Genomic DNA, 17,777 nt, shown 5'->3' on the forward strand with positions numbered 1-17,777 from the left:
CCCGGTCTACCACATCCCAAATGTGCTCTATTGGATTGAGATCTGGTGACTGTGAAGGCCATTGAAGTACAGTGAACTCATTGTCTAGTTCAAGAAACCAGTTTGAGATGATTTGAGCTTTGTGACATGGTGCATCATCCTGCTGGAAGTAGCCATCAGAAGATGGGTGCACTGTAGTCATAAAAGGATGGACATAGTCAGCAACAATACTCAGGTAGGCTGTGGCGTTTAAACAATGCTCAATTGGTACTAAGGGACCCAAAGTGTGCCAAGAAAATATCCACCACACCATTACACCACCACCAGCTTGAAATGTTGATACAAGGCAAAATGAATCCATGCTTTCATGTTCTTTATGCCAAATTCTGACCCTACTATCTGAATGTCACAGCTGAAATTGAGACTCTTCAGACCAGACAACATTGTTCCAATATTCTATCATCCAATTTTGGTGAGCCTGTGCAAATTGTAGGGAGTGTACCTTCAGAATACCCATCACACAAGGTATACCCTGTTGAGGTATTTCCTCATCCATGCCTTATCGACCCCTATGCTGTACAGTATATGGGTCCACCTCATCTGGTAAGCGTACCAGCCTTACCAGCCTTTTTTGCACATGTTTGGTCAAGGTTGTTATCGCCGTCAGAAGTGTGAAAGACTTTCTTGCATGCACAGGAGTTATTTTATATTTTATGTTGCACTGTTCACCACCAGAATCTTTTGACTCATTTTGGATTATATCTGAACTTTATTTTTGAACTTTTATTTATTTTTGAACTTTTTTAAATTTATTCCATAACCATTTACCACACGATATTGTTGGTCTATATATCTTCATTGTTTATTTCACTGTGGATTTCATTATTATTACTCTTTGAAGAGCCACAATATTATTGTTTATTGTGCAAATTGTAGCCTCAGTTTCCTAGTCTTAGCTGGCAGGGGTGGCACCTGGTTTAATTTTCTGCTGCCTTAGCCCATCTGCTCCAAGGTTCAATGTGTTGTGTGTTCAGAGATGGTATTCTGCATACCTTGGTTGTAATGAGTGATTATTTGAGTTACTGTTGCCTTTCTATCATCTCTAACCAGTCTGCCCATTCTCCACTGACATTAACAAGGTATTTTTGTCCACACAACTGCCGCTCACTGGGTATTTTCTCTTTTTTGGCTCATCCTCTGTAAACTCTTAGAGATGGTTGTGCATGAAAATCCCCATAGATCAGCAGTTTTTGAAATACTCAGACCAGCCCATCTGGCTCCAACAACCATGACACATTCAAAGTCACTTAAATTCCCTTTCTTCCCCATTTTGATGCTCGGTTTGAACTTCAGCAAGTCGTCTTCACCACATCTGTATGCCTAAATGCATTCAGTTGCTGCCATGTGATTGGCTGATTAGCAATTTGTGTTACCAAGCAATTGAACAGGTGAACCTAATAAAGTGGCCAGTGAGTGTACATTACACAGCAGAACCTCTTCATCTCTATTACAACTATATGGGGAAACTTCTTTCTCCTACCACCACCTCTGTTGCATTAACTATTCATGATATTAAAGGCATTATATGAAAAAGAGGCTTCTTATTTGTCCCACCTTTCTCTCCAATAGACCTGCAAAACATGTGGTTGGATTCTGAATCTTGTACTGGTCTAATGGTGTACAAATGCTAACTGTGTGGGGGTTGCGCTGACTGGGTGAAGACAGAGATCGGTGTTTCTGCTTAGCAGGAACACAAGATCTCCATCTTCTCCCCTGTAAGAATGGCGATCTGCCTTGTTTACATAGGCAGATCGCTATTCTGCCTCTCCCAGGAATGATCACAGATGGCCGGTGGACTTCAGGTCCGCCGGACCTGCTGATTTGCATCCCCTGTGTCTAATCAGTGTGCGGTCGCTCTTCTGGCGCCACGTATGCGCCCCCCCGTGTCTATTGCACGAATTGATGTGCAGGTACGTGATTTCGCGCAATAGAGGCGACCTGCCACAGTAAATATGCGGTAGGCGGTCGGCAAGTGGCTAAAGTATAACTGAATTTATTTTATTAAAACCCAAGTGTGACATTTGAGAGACAACATAAAGCAAATCCCCTCTTACAGTTACTACCAAAAAAGTTGGAAGGTTTGGAAGATTGGAAGATTTTTACAATAGTCCCGTTCTTATGATAACTCAAAACTTTGAATTTTCTCTCGCTATCAGTCTCACTGATATTGGTCACCAGAACAAACAGAGAGTGAAATTCTGTGAGGGGACATAGATAGTGATAAAAAACACTCTATTCAAAACTGACTAACTAACTAAGAAAGTTTTTTAGTAAAGAATTTACTGTATATTATATAAAAAAAACAGGTCCCAGTAAAACTGGGCAATTTGAATTCCATCTTAGTTAACAGTTAAGACTTAACAAGTTAACAGTTAAGACTTAACAAATAATATTGTTTAAATAGAGTCCTGATTTTCCCAATCATTTAAGGTTGCATAATGTATTTCCTCAATTTGATATATAATTCATATTTTATAATTTGTTGTATATTTGCCTAGGACATCAGAGCTAGTTTCTCTGTAATTGGAAATTCTGAGTCCGTAAACATGTTGTTTCCAGTAGGAAAGTAGGAGAGCTCTTTGATTGGTGTTTATATGTTTTAGAGATACAGGAAGGATTAACTGTCTACTTTTAGACTGATTTTATCAATACTTGCCTTTGCTTAACACACAGTTTTTACTCTAGTCTTCTATAAACAGTAATAAAAAAAGAGCATGGATTATTTATAAACCAGTAAAACCCATGCTTTTTTAATTGGAGCTCTGAATGCTAATTATGGTAAGAAGAAACTGGCTTCGATAAGGCAGATGGAGAATTGCTTCTGCACAGAGTGTGAATGTAACTAAAGTATTATATGAGATGATATTATCACTCTAGTGTCAAATATAAATTGTGCTTATTTATCCAGCATTAAAACCAAAGATATGTGTACATTACAATTCTTGATCAAACAGTCAAATCTTGAAGTGGTATATTACAGATGTCAAGCCACTGAATAATTATTTAAAAGTAAATTGTAGTTCAAATGTTTGAGGTGTTAACGTCAAGCTGGCCCAAACAAACTAATTCTATTACATAACTATGAAGCCTCTGTGGGCGCTGTATTATATCATAGTAGCATTCAGGGCCATCTTTAAAGCGGAGTTCCACACAAAAATGGAACTTCCGCTTTTCGGAGCCCTCCCCCTCTCCGGTGTCACATTTGGCACCTTTCAGGGGGGAGGGGGGTGCAGATACCTGTCTAAGACAGGTATTTGCACCCACTTCCGGCATAGACTCCCATGGGAGTCTACACCTCCTCCCGTCCCCACCGCGCTGTCTCCTGGGAAACACACAGCTCCCAGGAGAGAGCGGGGACCACTTGGGACGCGCAGTGCGACTCGCGCATGTGCAGTAGGGATTCGGGAAGTGAAGCCGCAATGCTTCACTTCCTGATTCTCTCACCTAGGATGGCGGCGGCAGCTGCCGAGAACCGAGCGGGTTCTCTGCGTCGCCTGCCGACATCGCTGGACCCTGGGACAGGTAAGTGGCCATGTATTAAAAGTCAGCAGCTGCAGTATTTGTAGCTGCTGGCTTTTAATATTTTTTTTTTTTTTGGCGGTGTGGGTGGACCCCCGCTTTAATATTGATTGGACCCTGGGCAAAGATTTTCTTGCCCCCCCATGCAATTTCACTCTCCACCTGCTCTGAGACACACAATAAATAGCGGCTAGACTCAAAATCAGTTTACTGAATCAGATCAGGCAGCAATTGTGGTTGGCTGCCAGGGGTTACAGTGTATCATTACCGTTCACTGGCTGGCTGCTAGAGGTTACAGCACATATTATGCCTCCCTGATAATTTGAGATAGGTTACAGCAAATGACTTCTGCTTGTTGATTAGTTTCTAGAGATTACTGCACATCAATACTGCTCACTGATTGGTTTCTAGAGGTTACTGGACATCCTTACCACTCACTAACTAGTTGCTAGAGGTTACTGCACATCATTACTGCTCACTGATTGGTTGCTAAAGGTTATAGCACATCATCACCTCATTGCCTGCACACCATGGACTGGGGAGGTGAGGGGACCCATCAATAGATAGAAAACTCCTAGGGATCCTAGGACTCCTGGGATCAGTGACAATGCTGGGGAGGGGGTGTGTGATCAGTGGCAATGCTGGGGGGTTGATGGGATCAGTGGCAGGGGGTGGGATTAGTTAGGAGGCAGTACACTGTGGCAAATTCTGAATCATGTAGAGCAAATCTGGGGATATTTGCCAAGTATATAATGGGGGATTCTACACTGACCACCAATGTAATAGGGAATTTACAATGACCACCAATGTGAGGGGGGATTTACGGGAGGATTCGACCACAAATACAACTTTGGATTTTTTTTACCAATTACTAATATAAAGAGGAGTTTCTACACTGGCCACCAATGTAATTGAATTTACACTGACCACTAATGTAATAGGAGCATTGACAGTAACCACCAATGTAAGGAGGGATTTACACTGACAACAATATAAGGGAGATCTTCACACTGGCCACTAGTGTAAATTAAAGGATTTTACACCAAGCCCCAATGTAATGTGAAGATTTACACTGACCACCAATGTAACTGAGACATTTAGCCTGCGCTCACATTTGTGTCGGGAACACATGCAAAATCGCTTTCCTGATACCACATAAACATGCTGCCCTTTCACAGATACACAGAAGTGCCATTCATTGTTAAAGTGATTGTAAAGCTACATTTTAAAAAAAAAAATAACATACATGTCATACTTACCTCCACTGTGCAGTTCGTTTTGCACAGCGTGGCCCCGATTATCGGTTTCTTGGGTCCCCCGGCGGAGCTGGTAGCTCCTCCCAGCATCGTATAACCCCCTAGGAGAAGCGCTCTCCTGGGGGGTTACCTTGCGGGTGCACTCCCAAGTCCAGCATTTACGTCCATAGATGCAGAATGCCAGACTCGGCCCCGCCCCCTGGCATGCGCGTCATTGGATTGGATTGACAGCAGCGGGAGCCAATGGCTGCGCTGCTATCAATTTATCCAATCAAGAGCCGAGACAACGAGCAGAGAGGAAGAGCGCATCTCTGGTGAGGGAAATACAGGGCTCAGCTGAGTAAAACGGGGGTGCTGGGGGGCCGGTCAGTGACAGAAGTTTTTTCACCTTAATGCATAGGATGCATTAAGGTGAAAAAACATGAGGGTTTACAACCCCTTTAATGACACCCTCACGCATCTGTTAAGATGTGTGTATGCACATGCACCAAAATTCAGGGTGCTGTGGCACCATGTTATTTTGAAAAATGGTTCTACCCCCAATTTGCTCACCTTTGCAGAACACTTCTGCCGACTCTATTTACATATCAATGCAGCTACTCCGCGGCTATTTACATATCAATGCTGGTTAATTACATATAAACATAGGGTCTGCAGCTGAGCCATCTGTACACCACAATAGGGCAGAGCTGGACAGCATTAGTAACAGAACTTCACACTGAGATATCGGGACACAGCACTGGACTAAAACTTCAAGGCACAAGAGAATTTAAACTGGGATAGTTGGCAAGTATGAGGCAGCTCATTTGGGACCCACAACAATGATGGGGCCCAGGGCAGCTTCCCTTTTTGCCCTGCCTAAAAGACAGCCCTGGAAGCATTAGCTACATACAGTAGCCAGAGCTGTGTTTCGGCAGCAGTACAAGTGACTTCTCATCTGCTACTGTACAGCTATGGAACACAGTTAATGATACTATAGAATAATATAGCACACACAGTGAGCACATAGTTATGTTATAGAAAAAGTTAATTTGGGCCAACTTGGCTGAAACAAACTATTTAAAAGCAAATAAACATGGAATTTTACTTTAAAAGAAAAGTATGGCTTGTGGAAAAAAAAAAAAATTATACTCACCTATTCTGATCGAATGGTTCTCAGCCTTCAGTCACTGCCTCTCTGCCTTGCCCCTCCTCACTGGAACGCTGGGCTGTGGAGGGGGCGGGAGCAGCTGACTCAGGCTCTTAGCTGCTCGCTGAGAGGCTGAGCCAGCTACCCATCCAGGTATGTGGGTGGATCCCGACTGTAAAAAGCCTGGCTTGGCTAAGTGACATCAGCCAACAGCGGAATTTAGCCCGCTGTCAACTATAAACGGGTCATAGGAGTGCAGAACCACCTGCACTCCTGTGATCCCCAGGAGAAGTATAGCAAAAATAGCTATATACTTCTAATATAATAATATACTTCTCCTTTAAACTGAGGGGAAATTTGATGATGGCCTGGATGAAGCCACATTTATCTCTTTTTTTTGTTATTGTGTTGTATAATTTTGAGACCAAATTATATAATTTGGACACCTAACCATTTAGGTTTCCAGTACCACCAAAGAAGAATTAAAGCATATCTAAACACAAGAAAAAATAATATATTGTAGCTTAGCAATCATTACCAATCCAGTTTTTTCCATTATTTTTCCTTAATAAACCTGCCTGTAATTGACTAACTTTCTGGGGGGTAACAGCCATTACTTACTATACTGACCTATGGAGAAACAGCATTCTTATTCTAGAACAGGACTACAGAACACTGCCTGTGGTCTCCCTGTAGCTGACTTTTGTCTATTACTAGTCTACCATGCCTTGTTCTGCTTTGTATTTCTGTGATGAAGTGACCATCTTGGTAGAGGCAGGGTTATGCTTCCTCATGTCAGAGCCTCCAGTAAGGAGAACAGTGAGCAGTACAGTGGTGTTATTGCCAAATCTCATTCTAAGTTTCTTACAACTAGCCTTCAGAGGCATTCATGTCTTAGATCTCACACTGCAGATATACACCTATGAGGCTGTAGGCTGTGCCTAGGCACCCTCACATACCAGGGAGTGTACTGCTATTTTTAAGGAGAAATTCCAGACAAAAGCTACATTTTTCAGAGTACTTCTTAGGCACAATTAACATTTTCAAATGTTCCTTATAACATACCATATCTTTACTTTATGAGTTCAGTTCCACTTCAAAGGAACAAATAACAATAAACCACATAGATCTGAATGTGTACAGCATTTTATAATGAAACTTATGCACTGATACATATTTACACCTAAACTTGCATGCCTTCATCCAGGCCATCATCAAATTTCCCCTCAGTTTAATTTCCCCTCAGTTTAAAGGAGAAGTATATTATTATATTAGAAGTATATAGCTATTTTTGCTATACTTCTCCTGGGGATCACAGGAGTGCAGGTGGTTCTGCACTCCTATGACCCGTTTATAGTTGACAGCGGGCTAAATTCCGCTGTTGGCTGATGTAGGCACTGGGGAATATTTACACCTAAAATGCATGGCACTCAATGATTGGTACCTAGAGACTGGGGCATTCTTATACACCAGACCTAACTTCATCTTATTTAGGCTTGTTGTGTGTTGAGTGTAGCACCCAATTATTTGAATGAACAAATGTTTTTCAATAGCACCTTTTAATTCACTTTCTAAAAAACTATAATATTTACAATGTAACTTTGCTTTTCAGCCGCTAGATTTTGAAAGCAAGAAAAGCTATACACTAAAGATTGAAGGTTCCAACCCACACATCGAAGTGCGCTTTTTTAACTTAGGACCATTTCGTGATACCACTACTGTACACATTACTATAGAAGATGTCGATGAACCACCGGTATTTGAGTCACGTCATTATTTCGTAGAAGTCTCAGAAAATGTTGATATCGGGACAACAATACAAATTGTTGCTGCAAAGGACCCAGACGCAACAAACAATTCAGTCAGGTGGGTAACTAATTGCACTTTTGATTTATTGCATTCTTCTGGGTTCGTGCATTGTATGTATTAATAGAGAAGTATTGATTAGCTTGAAACATTGATTATTTTTACACACTGGTATGATATTACTGTGTACACCTAACAGCATATTGATTACATAGAAGAATAGGCGCCTACGTGCATTATTATTTCTGTTCCCTTTGTAAACTGTATAATTAGTTGTGTGGGGAGTGTGCATTATTTTGTAGGTTTCATGCCATAAAGAAACAGGTAATATTAAAGAGGAACTGCATTCTGCTCACATCATTTGTAATAAAAACATCTTTGCCATTCTGAAGCTTCCTTCCAACCACTTTGCATATTATTTTATACATACCGTGATTCTGTACTTGCCAAATATACTGCCGAAATCTCCCTCCACTGAGTCTGGCTGCAACCATTTTAACTGTGGGCAGCTAAAGGTGCTGCCTGTTCACTTCCTGGATTTACACAGACATACACCTCCAGCTCTGCAGCTCTCATTGGCCCTCTTATGACTCATCCCCCCTCCCTTCCTGGCAAACTCTCACAAGAGTGACAGAGAGCTGTGCATGATGTCATAAGCCTAGGCTAATGACCAGACAAGAAACAGGAAGTGGGCTGTATAAGGTAATTACTGGCAGAAAAAAAATGTTTTACTATCCAAAGTTAAAACAACAAGGGCAGAGTATTTAATAAATGGCAAGATGAAAAAAATGACTGAAGTTCCACTTTAGCTTATTTAATTTATTATAACAAGTCATTTAATAGCTTTGTATGCAGGTATACATTTTCCTGATGTAGTCAGGACTAAAACTGAAAGCCCCCCCTTTCTGTCCTAGTGACTGGTGAAACTTAGGCAACGAAGTGAGAGGAAAGCTCCCCAAAGCACAAACGGAAAACAAAACATCTAACCACAGTTTTTACCCCTCCTTACAAATGAATCCAACCTGGCATAGGAAGTGAGAGGACAGACATACAGACAGCAATATAATCCAACTGGGGTTCTTATTCTGTCAAATTTAAAGAAAATGCTTTGGCTATACATCTTCTGCTTTATTGATTATTTATCCAAATAAAAATTTGCAATAGTTAAAGCAGTATTTAACCCAAAAGCAAACATTTATTATATTGTAGCTTACCAATTCTTAGGTGTGATTGCTGCATCAGTTTTATTTTTTTATGCTTGCCTTCTTCTATTTTCATCTGGTGATCCATCCAGTAAGTCTGTTGTTTTTCAGCAGAAATCTCTCTTGCAGTTACCTGGATGTGACAGATCATTTAACACTGACAGGGGGGCTTAAAGTAATCAACTTTTATTTATTCATGTAATACCTTTATCCCAAAAGAAAAAAAACTGCTGTAGCTGATTATAAAGTACAGCAATACATCGGAGCAATTCGCAATACAAGCTATTAATTTTTGTTAAATCCTGACTCGGTTTGTGAGCGTTGTCTCGCAAAACGAGCAGGATTCAAGCCTCTGCTGTGTGCAGTACCACATTTGGTCAGAGGTGCGGGGGCGCCGGTGACGCTCTGAGCCATTTGGAAACACTTGCAAAACACAGAAACACTTGGTTCCCGAGTGTTTCCGAGCGCATCCGAGCGGCTCCAAGTGGATTGCGAGTGTTTACGAGTGTCTCCAGCACCCCCTCCCACCTCTGGTCACATGCTGTACTGCATACAATAGAAGTCACTGTGGAATGAAGTATCTGAGTTACCATTGACTTCTATGGGGAAACTCGCTTTGATATATGAGTGCTTTGAATTACAAGTATTCTTCTGGAACGAATTATGCTCGTAATCCAAGGTACCACTGTATTTAAATAAGTAAACCTTGTACTCAAAAATATTAGTGAATGAAATTATAATTATAAAGCAGACTGCTGCACTTTTAAATTTCCAAATAAAGAAACAAATGAAAACCAAAAAGATATAAAAGGAGGATATCTCCATTGATTCCTAAAGAGCCAAATACAACAGTAAAAATAATGCAAAGCAGAGAACAGCGATCAAAAGTGTGCTAGGCAGTGAGAGAGTGCGATCTGAATTTTTAAAGGATAAGTTCACCTTTGGATGATGTTACATGTTGCACCTGTATTTAGGGTAGAACATGTAACATGTTCAAGCTCCTGCCTCCCCCCCAATCCCCACTGTCACTTTTCAACTACAGCATGGTTGTGCAGGGCTCCGCCTACACTGCCACATCAATTATTCACAGATTCCTGTAAATGAATAAACTTCATGTGCCATCTGACACCACTGCAGACAGACTTATAGTTTCAATGGGCTGCGGGGGCACTAATGAGTGCTCTCATAGTCCACTGACACAACCTCTGGCCCATACAGAGGTTTTCCTGCTCAGGGCCGGTGCTACCACTAGGCAAACTAAGCAGCCGCCTAGGGCGCACTGCTGCCTAGGGCGCTCGGCCACTGGTGTTCCTACTTTCTTCTCTCTGCAGCAAGCAACTAAGTTTTAGAATCAGCAGGCAGCCGCCGTTCCGTTTGCTCTTAGTGTCAGAGGCACAGCGGCGGCAGAGAACTGTGTCTGTGTTCCAACTCCCGAATGAATGAAAGCAAGCAAACATTCATTGATGGGGACTGGTAGGCTGCATTTATGGGCGCTGGTAGGCTGCATTGATGGGTGCTGGTAGGCTGCATTTGATGGGCGCTGGTCAGGTGTATTTGATGGGTGCTGGTCAGCTGTATTTGATGGGCGCTGGTGAGGCTGCATTGATGGGCGCTAGTAGGCCGCATTTGATGAACGTTGGTAGGCTGCATTTGATGAGCGCTGGTGAGGCTGCATTTGATGGGTGCTGGTGGGCTGCATTTAATGGGTGCTTCATTAAAAAGGAGGGGTATACATGGGCAGGGCAAAGGGGGTGGAGTCAGGGGTGGAGCCAGAGGGGCAGCAAAGTTAGGTTTCACCTAGGGTGTCAAAAATCCTTGCACCAGCCCTGTGCCTGTTCACCTCCCAATGTTGACCCCACTACAGAGTCAAACATGCCTGTAGTAATGCCTGACCTGCTGAAGAAGCTCATTAGAGAGCGTAACGCGTACAGGTGCGAGGTGCTACCATTCAGGATGTTTTTCTCCATTTTCATCAATATGATGAAATATTTGTTTTTCACATTTGTATGTGTGTATTTTATCCCTGAGTTAAGCTTTATTAAATGTTATTAGCAGAGAGCACTATGGTTTGCCTCTGTTTTATATGGCTACACATGACTGAATGAGATCCCGGGAGGAGGTCTGAGCTGTCTAGGTGCACTGTGATGAGGACTTGTGTTCCCGAGGTATCCTGAGAGATATTTCACCAGGTGTGTCACTCTGTAGTGGGGTCCATACCGTGAGAACCCAGGAGGAGGTCTGTCTTGTCCAGGAACACCAGGAGGAGAAAGGGTTTCCCCGAGACATCCTGAGAGATATTACTACAGGCATGTGTGACTCTGTAGTGGGGTCAACATTGGGAGGTGAGCAGGCATTCTAGCTTGAGGTGGTGGTCACCGAAGTCACTGGATATCAATGAACTGTCACTGAAAGTTGCACTACGGTGGAATTTCATCAATATTTGGACTTGATTTATGAGTTTTTGGTTGCGCTACATATATATATATATATATATATATATATATATATATATATATATATATATACAGTATATTATTTTGTTTATTACCTATTGAGTCACAAGTGGATACACTCTCAGTGGTGTGGGCAACAATCACGTCAAGCCTATTAGTAGGCTATTATATTGATTATTTTATTTTTATTTTTACAATCACATTGTTTATTGCGCTGATTATATATATATTTTTTCATACAGAGCTATGAAAGTAGGAGGACATGTCTGCAGGAGCCCACAGTGTACCCATGATATAGTGCTCGCAGGTGCAATGCTTTGTAGGCTTCTGCAGGAAAAAAATATAAATGCACATTTTTTTCTTTTTTCTTTTCTACAAAGGTGAACTTGTCTTTTAAAGTACATGATCTACTTGAGGGTACACTAGAGGTAAGCTTAAGATACCTCTTACACTTAGGGCCTGTTTACACTAGCTGCATACTAAAACTTTTCATCCTAGCATGCAAGCTGGTGTCTCTTTTAACGGCTGGTGAGGGGGTGATGCAATGCTCTGATTCAGCATATCACACTGTTTACATGTTTTCACTTTAATGGGAGTGCACAAAGTTACGCTACACACAAGTCTCGGCAGTGCAGCATGTTTCATAGCACTGCGGTGACATGTGACACTATCCAAATTCACAGCACAAAAATGCAGCACTTTTCAGCACCTCACATCACACCAGCATTGCATTATGAACAAGGACAACAAAAACAATTGAAGGGCTTGCAGTAATAATGAGGCATCTCCAGTTTTACTAACTTCAAGCAAACTAAAAACTGTACTTTTTTTTTTTTGAGTGCGTTTCAGCACTGTTAGCATACCAAAATATCTTTTTTATAAAGCAGGGTGAATTTTTAATCTTGAAGCTGCCTTTTTCTTCCATCCAACATTCTAAACAGGCAACACAATCTGTTGAGGAACCTGAGAATTAAGCCCCATCAATTGAAAGAGCAGATTTTCTTGACCAAAAAAGTGAGGGGAAAAAAAAGTGAAGGGCTGTCTCTTTTTTGCAGTAAACCCTTTTCTATGTGTGCTTGCATTGAATGGTGATGCAGAAGAACACCAGTCACTGCATATAGTGTGAACACACCCTAATGCCATGTACACACGATTGCACATTCCGACAACAAAATCCATGTTTTTTTTCCGATGGATGTTGGCTCAAACTTGTCTTGCATACACACGGTCACACAAATCTTGTCGGAAATTCTGAACGTCAAGAACGCAGTGACGTACAACACGTACGACGAGCCGAGAAAAAAGAAGTTCAATAGCCAGTGCGGCTCTTCTGCTTGATTCCGAGCATGCGTGAAAGTTTGTGCGTCGGAATTGTGTACACATGATCGGAATTTACGACAACGGATTTTGTTGTCGGAAAATTTGAGATCCAGATCTCAAATTTTGTTTGTCGGAAGTTCCAACAGAAAATGTCCGATGGAGCCTACACACGGTCGGAATTTCCGACAACAAGCTCCTATCGAACATTTCCCGTCGGAAAATCCGACCGCCTGTACGCGGCATTATAGTTAATGTAAGCCCAAACTGGGTGACATTTTATCTGCACTGTGTCTGCAAAGACCACCTTTTTTTTAATAAAATACTGTTTTCACCTTTTTTATCTTTAGAGCAATGTCTGCAATATTGCATACTAAAACACAAGAGGTTAATAACTGGTTACATGTTTTGAGAAGCATTATAGGTGTTGCAGTCACTGGTGATCAACCAAGGCATTTATGTAGATGTGTAACAAAGCAGCAAAGAGTCATGATTCTGATCTCTAGGGGTTGATTTACTAAAACTGGAGAGTGCAAAATCTGGCACATTTGTGCATGGTAGCCAATAAGTTTCTAACTTCAGCTTGTTCAATTAAGCTTTGATGAAAAAAAACTGGAAGCTCATTGGTTTCTATGCAGAGAGGCACCAGAGTTTGCACGCTCCAGTAAATCAAGCCCTAGAGATCAGAATCTTGACTGTTAATCAACTCTCTGGTGTGAACTACTGCTCAAGAGAAAGGGACCTAAGTGGAAATAACCTTCTTGGGGAAATGCATGTCATGTTATATCAGATATCAACCTTGCCAGTAAAAATCAAGTTTGGCTATGTTTCTTCTGCCTCATAAGTGCTTCCTACTATTCATTGAGGCCACCCAAAACAAAAAAAAGGTCAACATGTTACTTTTACAGCATTTATCAAGATTTGCATATAACTTCAGTTGCATATAACTCTGTGCTGATTATTTTTACATGTAGTTTCCTCTGAAAGTAACCTCAGCTTAAGCATTTCCCATCACGTTAGTTAGAATAACCCACATTTGTTTAAGACTGATTTAGTTTAAAGCTGTTCTTTAGGCAGATTCCTCTTTCCCCCAACAGATACATAACCTACCCCAGCTACCCCTACCCATCTCTCTCTAACTAACTGGCTAAAAATACTACCTAAAAGCCTAAAATATTCACCTAAATCCAACAGATACATAACCTACCCCACCTACCCCTACCCATCTCTCTCTAACTAACTGGCTGAAAAAAAATACCTAAAAGCCTAAAATATTCACCTAAATCCATAGTAACATAATGTACTGAGTCCTAAGTCTATCCCTGTTGCTGCCTGGGTGAAATGCATTTTTTTCTAATTGGCTGTCCTGCACCACATCCTCTCAGGCTCCAGAAGATTGCACAGCTGGGCAGAGACTGCAGTGCTGGATCACCACCCCCCAACTTCCATAAGCAGGGCTGGTGGGGGACACGAATATCAGAGTTAGATGAGCAAATATCGCTTTAGAAGGTGTTTTTTTTATTATGTCTTTTCTTCTATGTTTAAGCTAAAAGATTATGAATAGGTGGCAGAAATGTAAATGTAATTTACTTATGTGCGCATAATTTGGTAGTTGAAAGTTCCCGTAAATGTGAAATCGTGCATTCTCAAGTTAAAATGCATACTTATGTAGTAGACAGACATTTCTGTTATAAGTGTTAACACAACAGTAAAGTACTGATCAATTGCCAAACGCTATCTTGGTGATCAGTTCTTTCCCCAAGATCAGTCAGCCATATAGCAATCCACCAGATCACCTATCCACAGTACGCAAGAGTAGCTTTAATTAATGGAAATACACAGTTTATTAAAAAGCAATAGTTAATTACAGTTATGAAACAACCTGTGTGTCTTGGACAGTGAACTTTGCATTTCTACACTGGTAAGTTTAATATTTCATTAGAATATAATGATGATTCTTCTGTGGTTTGCAGTAGAAAAATAATCTAAATTCAAGGTCTGGTTATTAAGAGAGAAAAATGGGGAATTCATAAGAAATGTATTGCTTCTACAGCTTGACATTATTTAATAATATAACATAATAATCATAATCGCAATACTAGGTCGACCTTCAAATATCATGAAATTAGAATGTTCTGAAAAAAATTATTTACAAGTGTAAGTCCCTGTACAATTTATCTTAGACCTGCAACAGTACATGGTTCACGAATTGGAGGAGCTCAATAATCACTGTATTGTCATTTCAAATAAAGCAAAGCAGAAGTACCATATAAGTCAGTTGGTAAGATTGGAAAATAACTGCCTTAGTAAAAAATGTATTTTAAAGCAGAACTATATTCACCTTGGCTCCAGCAATGTGGCGTCCCAGCATTGCCCTGCTGCTGGCATCTTTGGGCAGCCAGCGTGACTTGATCGCTGGCAACTTTAGCTAGACAATGCATTTCTGTAAAGTTGAACTCCAGGCAAACAGTTAAATACACAGATGAAATACAAGGGACCTCTTTTACCTGCCAAAAGATTTGTATTTCTGTCCCTCCATTTCTATGACCTACACTGCGGTGCCATACAGTAGGGAACACCCCCGGTTTGGTTCGCAGCAGAACATACGAACAGGCAAAAAATTTGTTTGACCATGTGAACACCGTTAAAGTCTATGGGACGCGAACACGATAAATCAAAAGTGCTAATTTTAAAGGCATATATGCAAGTTATTGTTTGGGGACCTGGGTCCTGCCCCAGGGGACATGTATCAATGCAAAAAAAAGTTTTAAAAAAATGGCGTGGGGTCCCCCCAAAAATCCATACCAGACCCTTATCCGAGCACGCAACCTGGCAGGCCGCAGGAAAAGAGGGGGGCACGAGAGAGCACCCCCCCTCCTGAAACGTACCAGGCCACATGCACTCAACATTGGAAGGGTGCTTTGGGGTAGCCCCCCAAAGTACCTTGTCCCCATGTTGATGGAGAGAAGGGCCTCATCCCCACAACCCTTGGCCGGGGGTTGTGGGGGTCTGCGGGCGGGGGGCTTATCAGAATCTGGAAGCCCCCTTTAACAAGGGGACCCCAGATCCCTACCCCCCCGTGTGAAATTGTAACGGGGTACAAATGTACCTCTACCATTTCACAAACAATGTATAAAAATAATTAAAAAAAGACAATACACACCTTGGGACCAGGGCCAGATTAAGAGCAACATGGGCCTGGTGCTAAGGATTTTGGTGGGCCTTTTTATGAAAATAAATAAAATGAAAATGCAAACAATTTTTTGTTGAATTAAATTAAAGAGAGAGAGGGGTGTGAGAGAGTGGTTGAGAGAGAGAGAGAGAGAGAGAGAGAGAGAGAGGGGGGGGGTGATAGCGAGATAGGGGGCTGAAAGAGAGGGAATGAGAGGGAGGGGAAAAGAGAGAGAAAGGCGTTGAATTAGAGAGATGGGGACGAGAGAGAGGGGGTGAGAAAAAGGGGAATAGAGAGAGGGTGAAAGAGAGAGAGGGTGGTAGGAAAGAGAGGGTTGAAGGGGGCAAGAGAGAGAGAATGGGGGATGAAGGGGGTGAGAGAGAGAACAGGGTGAAAGAGAGGGGATGAGAGAGAGGGGGTGAAAGAGAGAGCGGGGGGGGGGTGAGAGTGAGGGGGTGAGTCTGTGGGGGGCACAGCATAGTACATTACGGGGGGGGAATAGCACAGTACATTACATGGTTGGCACTACACATTACATGGTGGATACATGGATACAGCACATTTGATGGTGGGCGAAGCACAGCACATTACATGGCGGGCACAGCACATTACACTGTTGGCACTGCCCAATACAGCACATTACAAGGTAGGCACAGTACATTATATGGTGGGCACAGCACATGACATGGTTGGTACTGCACAACACAGCACATTGCATGGTGGGCACAACACAGCACATGCACACGGTGGGCACAGGACCTTATATGGTGGGCACAGCACATGACATGGCGGGCACAGCTGAGCACATTACATGGTGGGCACTGCACATTACAAGTGGGCACTGCACAGCACATTATATGGTGGGCACAGCATATTATATGATGGGTACTGCACATGTCATGGTGGGCACTGCACAGCACATGACAAGGTGGGTACTGCATGACACCACATGATATGGTGGGCACTGCATGACACAGCACAGCACATTAATTGGTAGACACCGCACATGACATGGTGAGCCCTGCATAGCGCATTCCATTGTGGGTACTGCACGGCACATGCCATGGTGGACAATGTACAGTACATTACATGCTGGGTACAGCACATTACATGGTAAGCACTGCATGGCGCAGCACATGACATGGTGGGCACAACACAGTACGACAGGGTGTGCACTGCACAGTAATTTACATGGTGGGCACTGCACATGACACGGTTGGCACTGCATGGCACAGCACATTACATGGTGGGTACAACGCATTACTTGGTGGGCACTGCATGGCACAGCACATGACGTGGTGGGCACAGCGCATTACATGGTGGGCACTGCATGGCACAACACATTACATGGTGGGCACTGCATGGCATAGCACATTTCATGGTGGGCAATGCAATTGCACATTACATGTTAGGAACTGCACATGACATGGTGGGCACTGCTGAACAGCCCAGCACATTGCACAGTGGGCACAACACACTACATGCTGGGCACAACACATGGCAGGGTGGGCACAGCACATGACATGGTGGGAACTGCACATGACATGGTGGGCACTGTACATTACTTGGTGGGATTACTGCATGGCACAGCACATGACATGGTGGGCACTGCACATTACATAGTGAGCACTGCAATGCACAGCAAATTACTTACTGGGCACAGCACATTACATGGGGGGCACTGCAATGCACAGCACATGGCATAGTGGGCACAGCACATTACATGGGGCCACTGCAAAGCACATGACATGGTGGGCACAGCACATTACATGGGGGCACTGCAAGGCACAGCACGACATGGTGGGCACAAGAGAGCACATTACATGGGGGGAAACAGCAGTCTTTCCCCTAGCACAATAAAACACCTCCCTAACAAATGTACTA

The 17,777-nt window shown here is 42.5% G+C and overlaps 1 protein-coding gene across 2 annotated transcripts in view; it reads left to right on the top strand.

Moving 5' to 3' along the window:
• Positions 1 to 17,777, top strand: part of CDH20 (cadherin 20) — a 691,588-nt gene that overhangs the window by 638,938 nt on the left and 34,873 nt on the right. For both annotated transcript variants that reach the window (XM_073630897.1, XM_073630899.1), the window contains one exon: positions 7,556 to 7,809. In XM_073630897.1, coding sequence (XP_073486998.1) covers positions 7,556 to 7,809 — 254 coding nt within the window. The remainder of the gene's footprint in view (positions 1 to 7,555; positions 7,810 to 17,777) is intronic.

The sequence above is a fragment of the Aquarana catesbeiana genome, linkage group LG05 (genome assembly GCF_042186555.1).
Source record: "Aquarana catesbeiana isolate 2022-GZ linkage group LG05, ASM4218655v1, whole genome shotgun sequence".
Taxonomy (NCBI): Eukaryota; Metazoa; Chordata; class Amphibia; order Anura; family Ranidae; genus Aquarana; species Aquarana catesbeiana.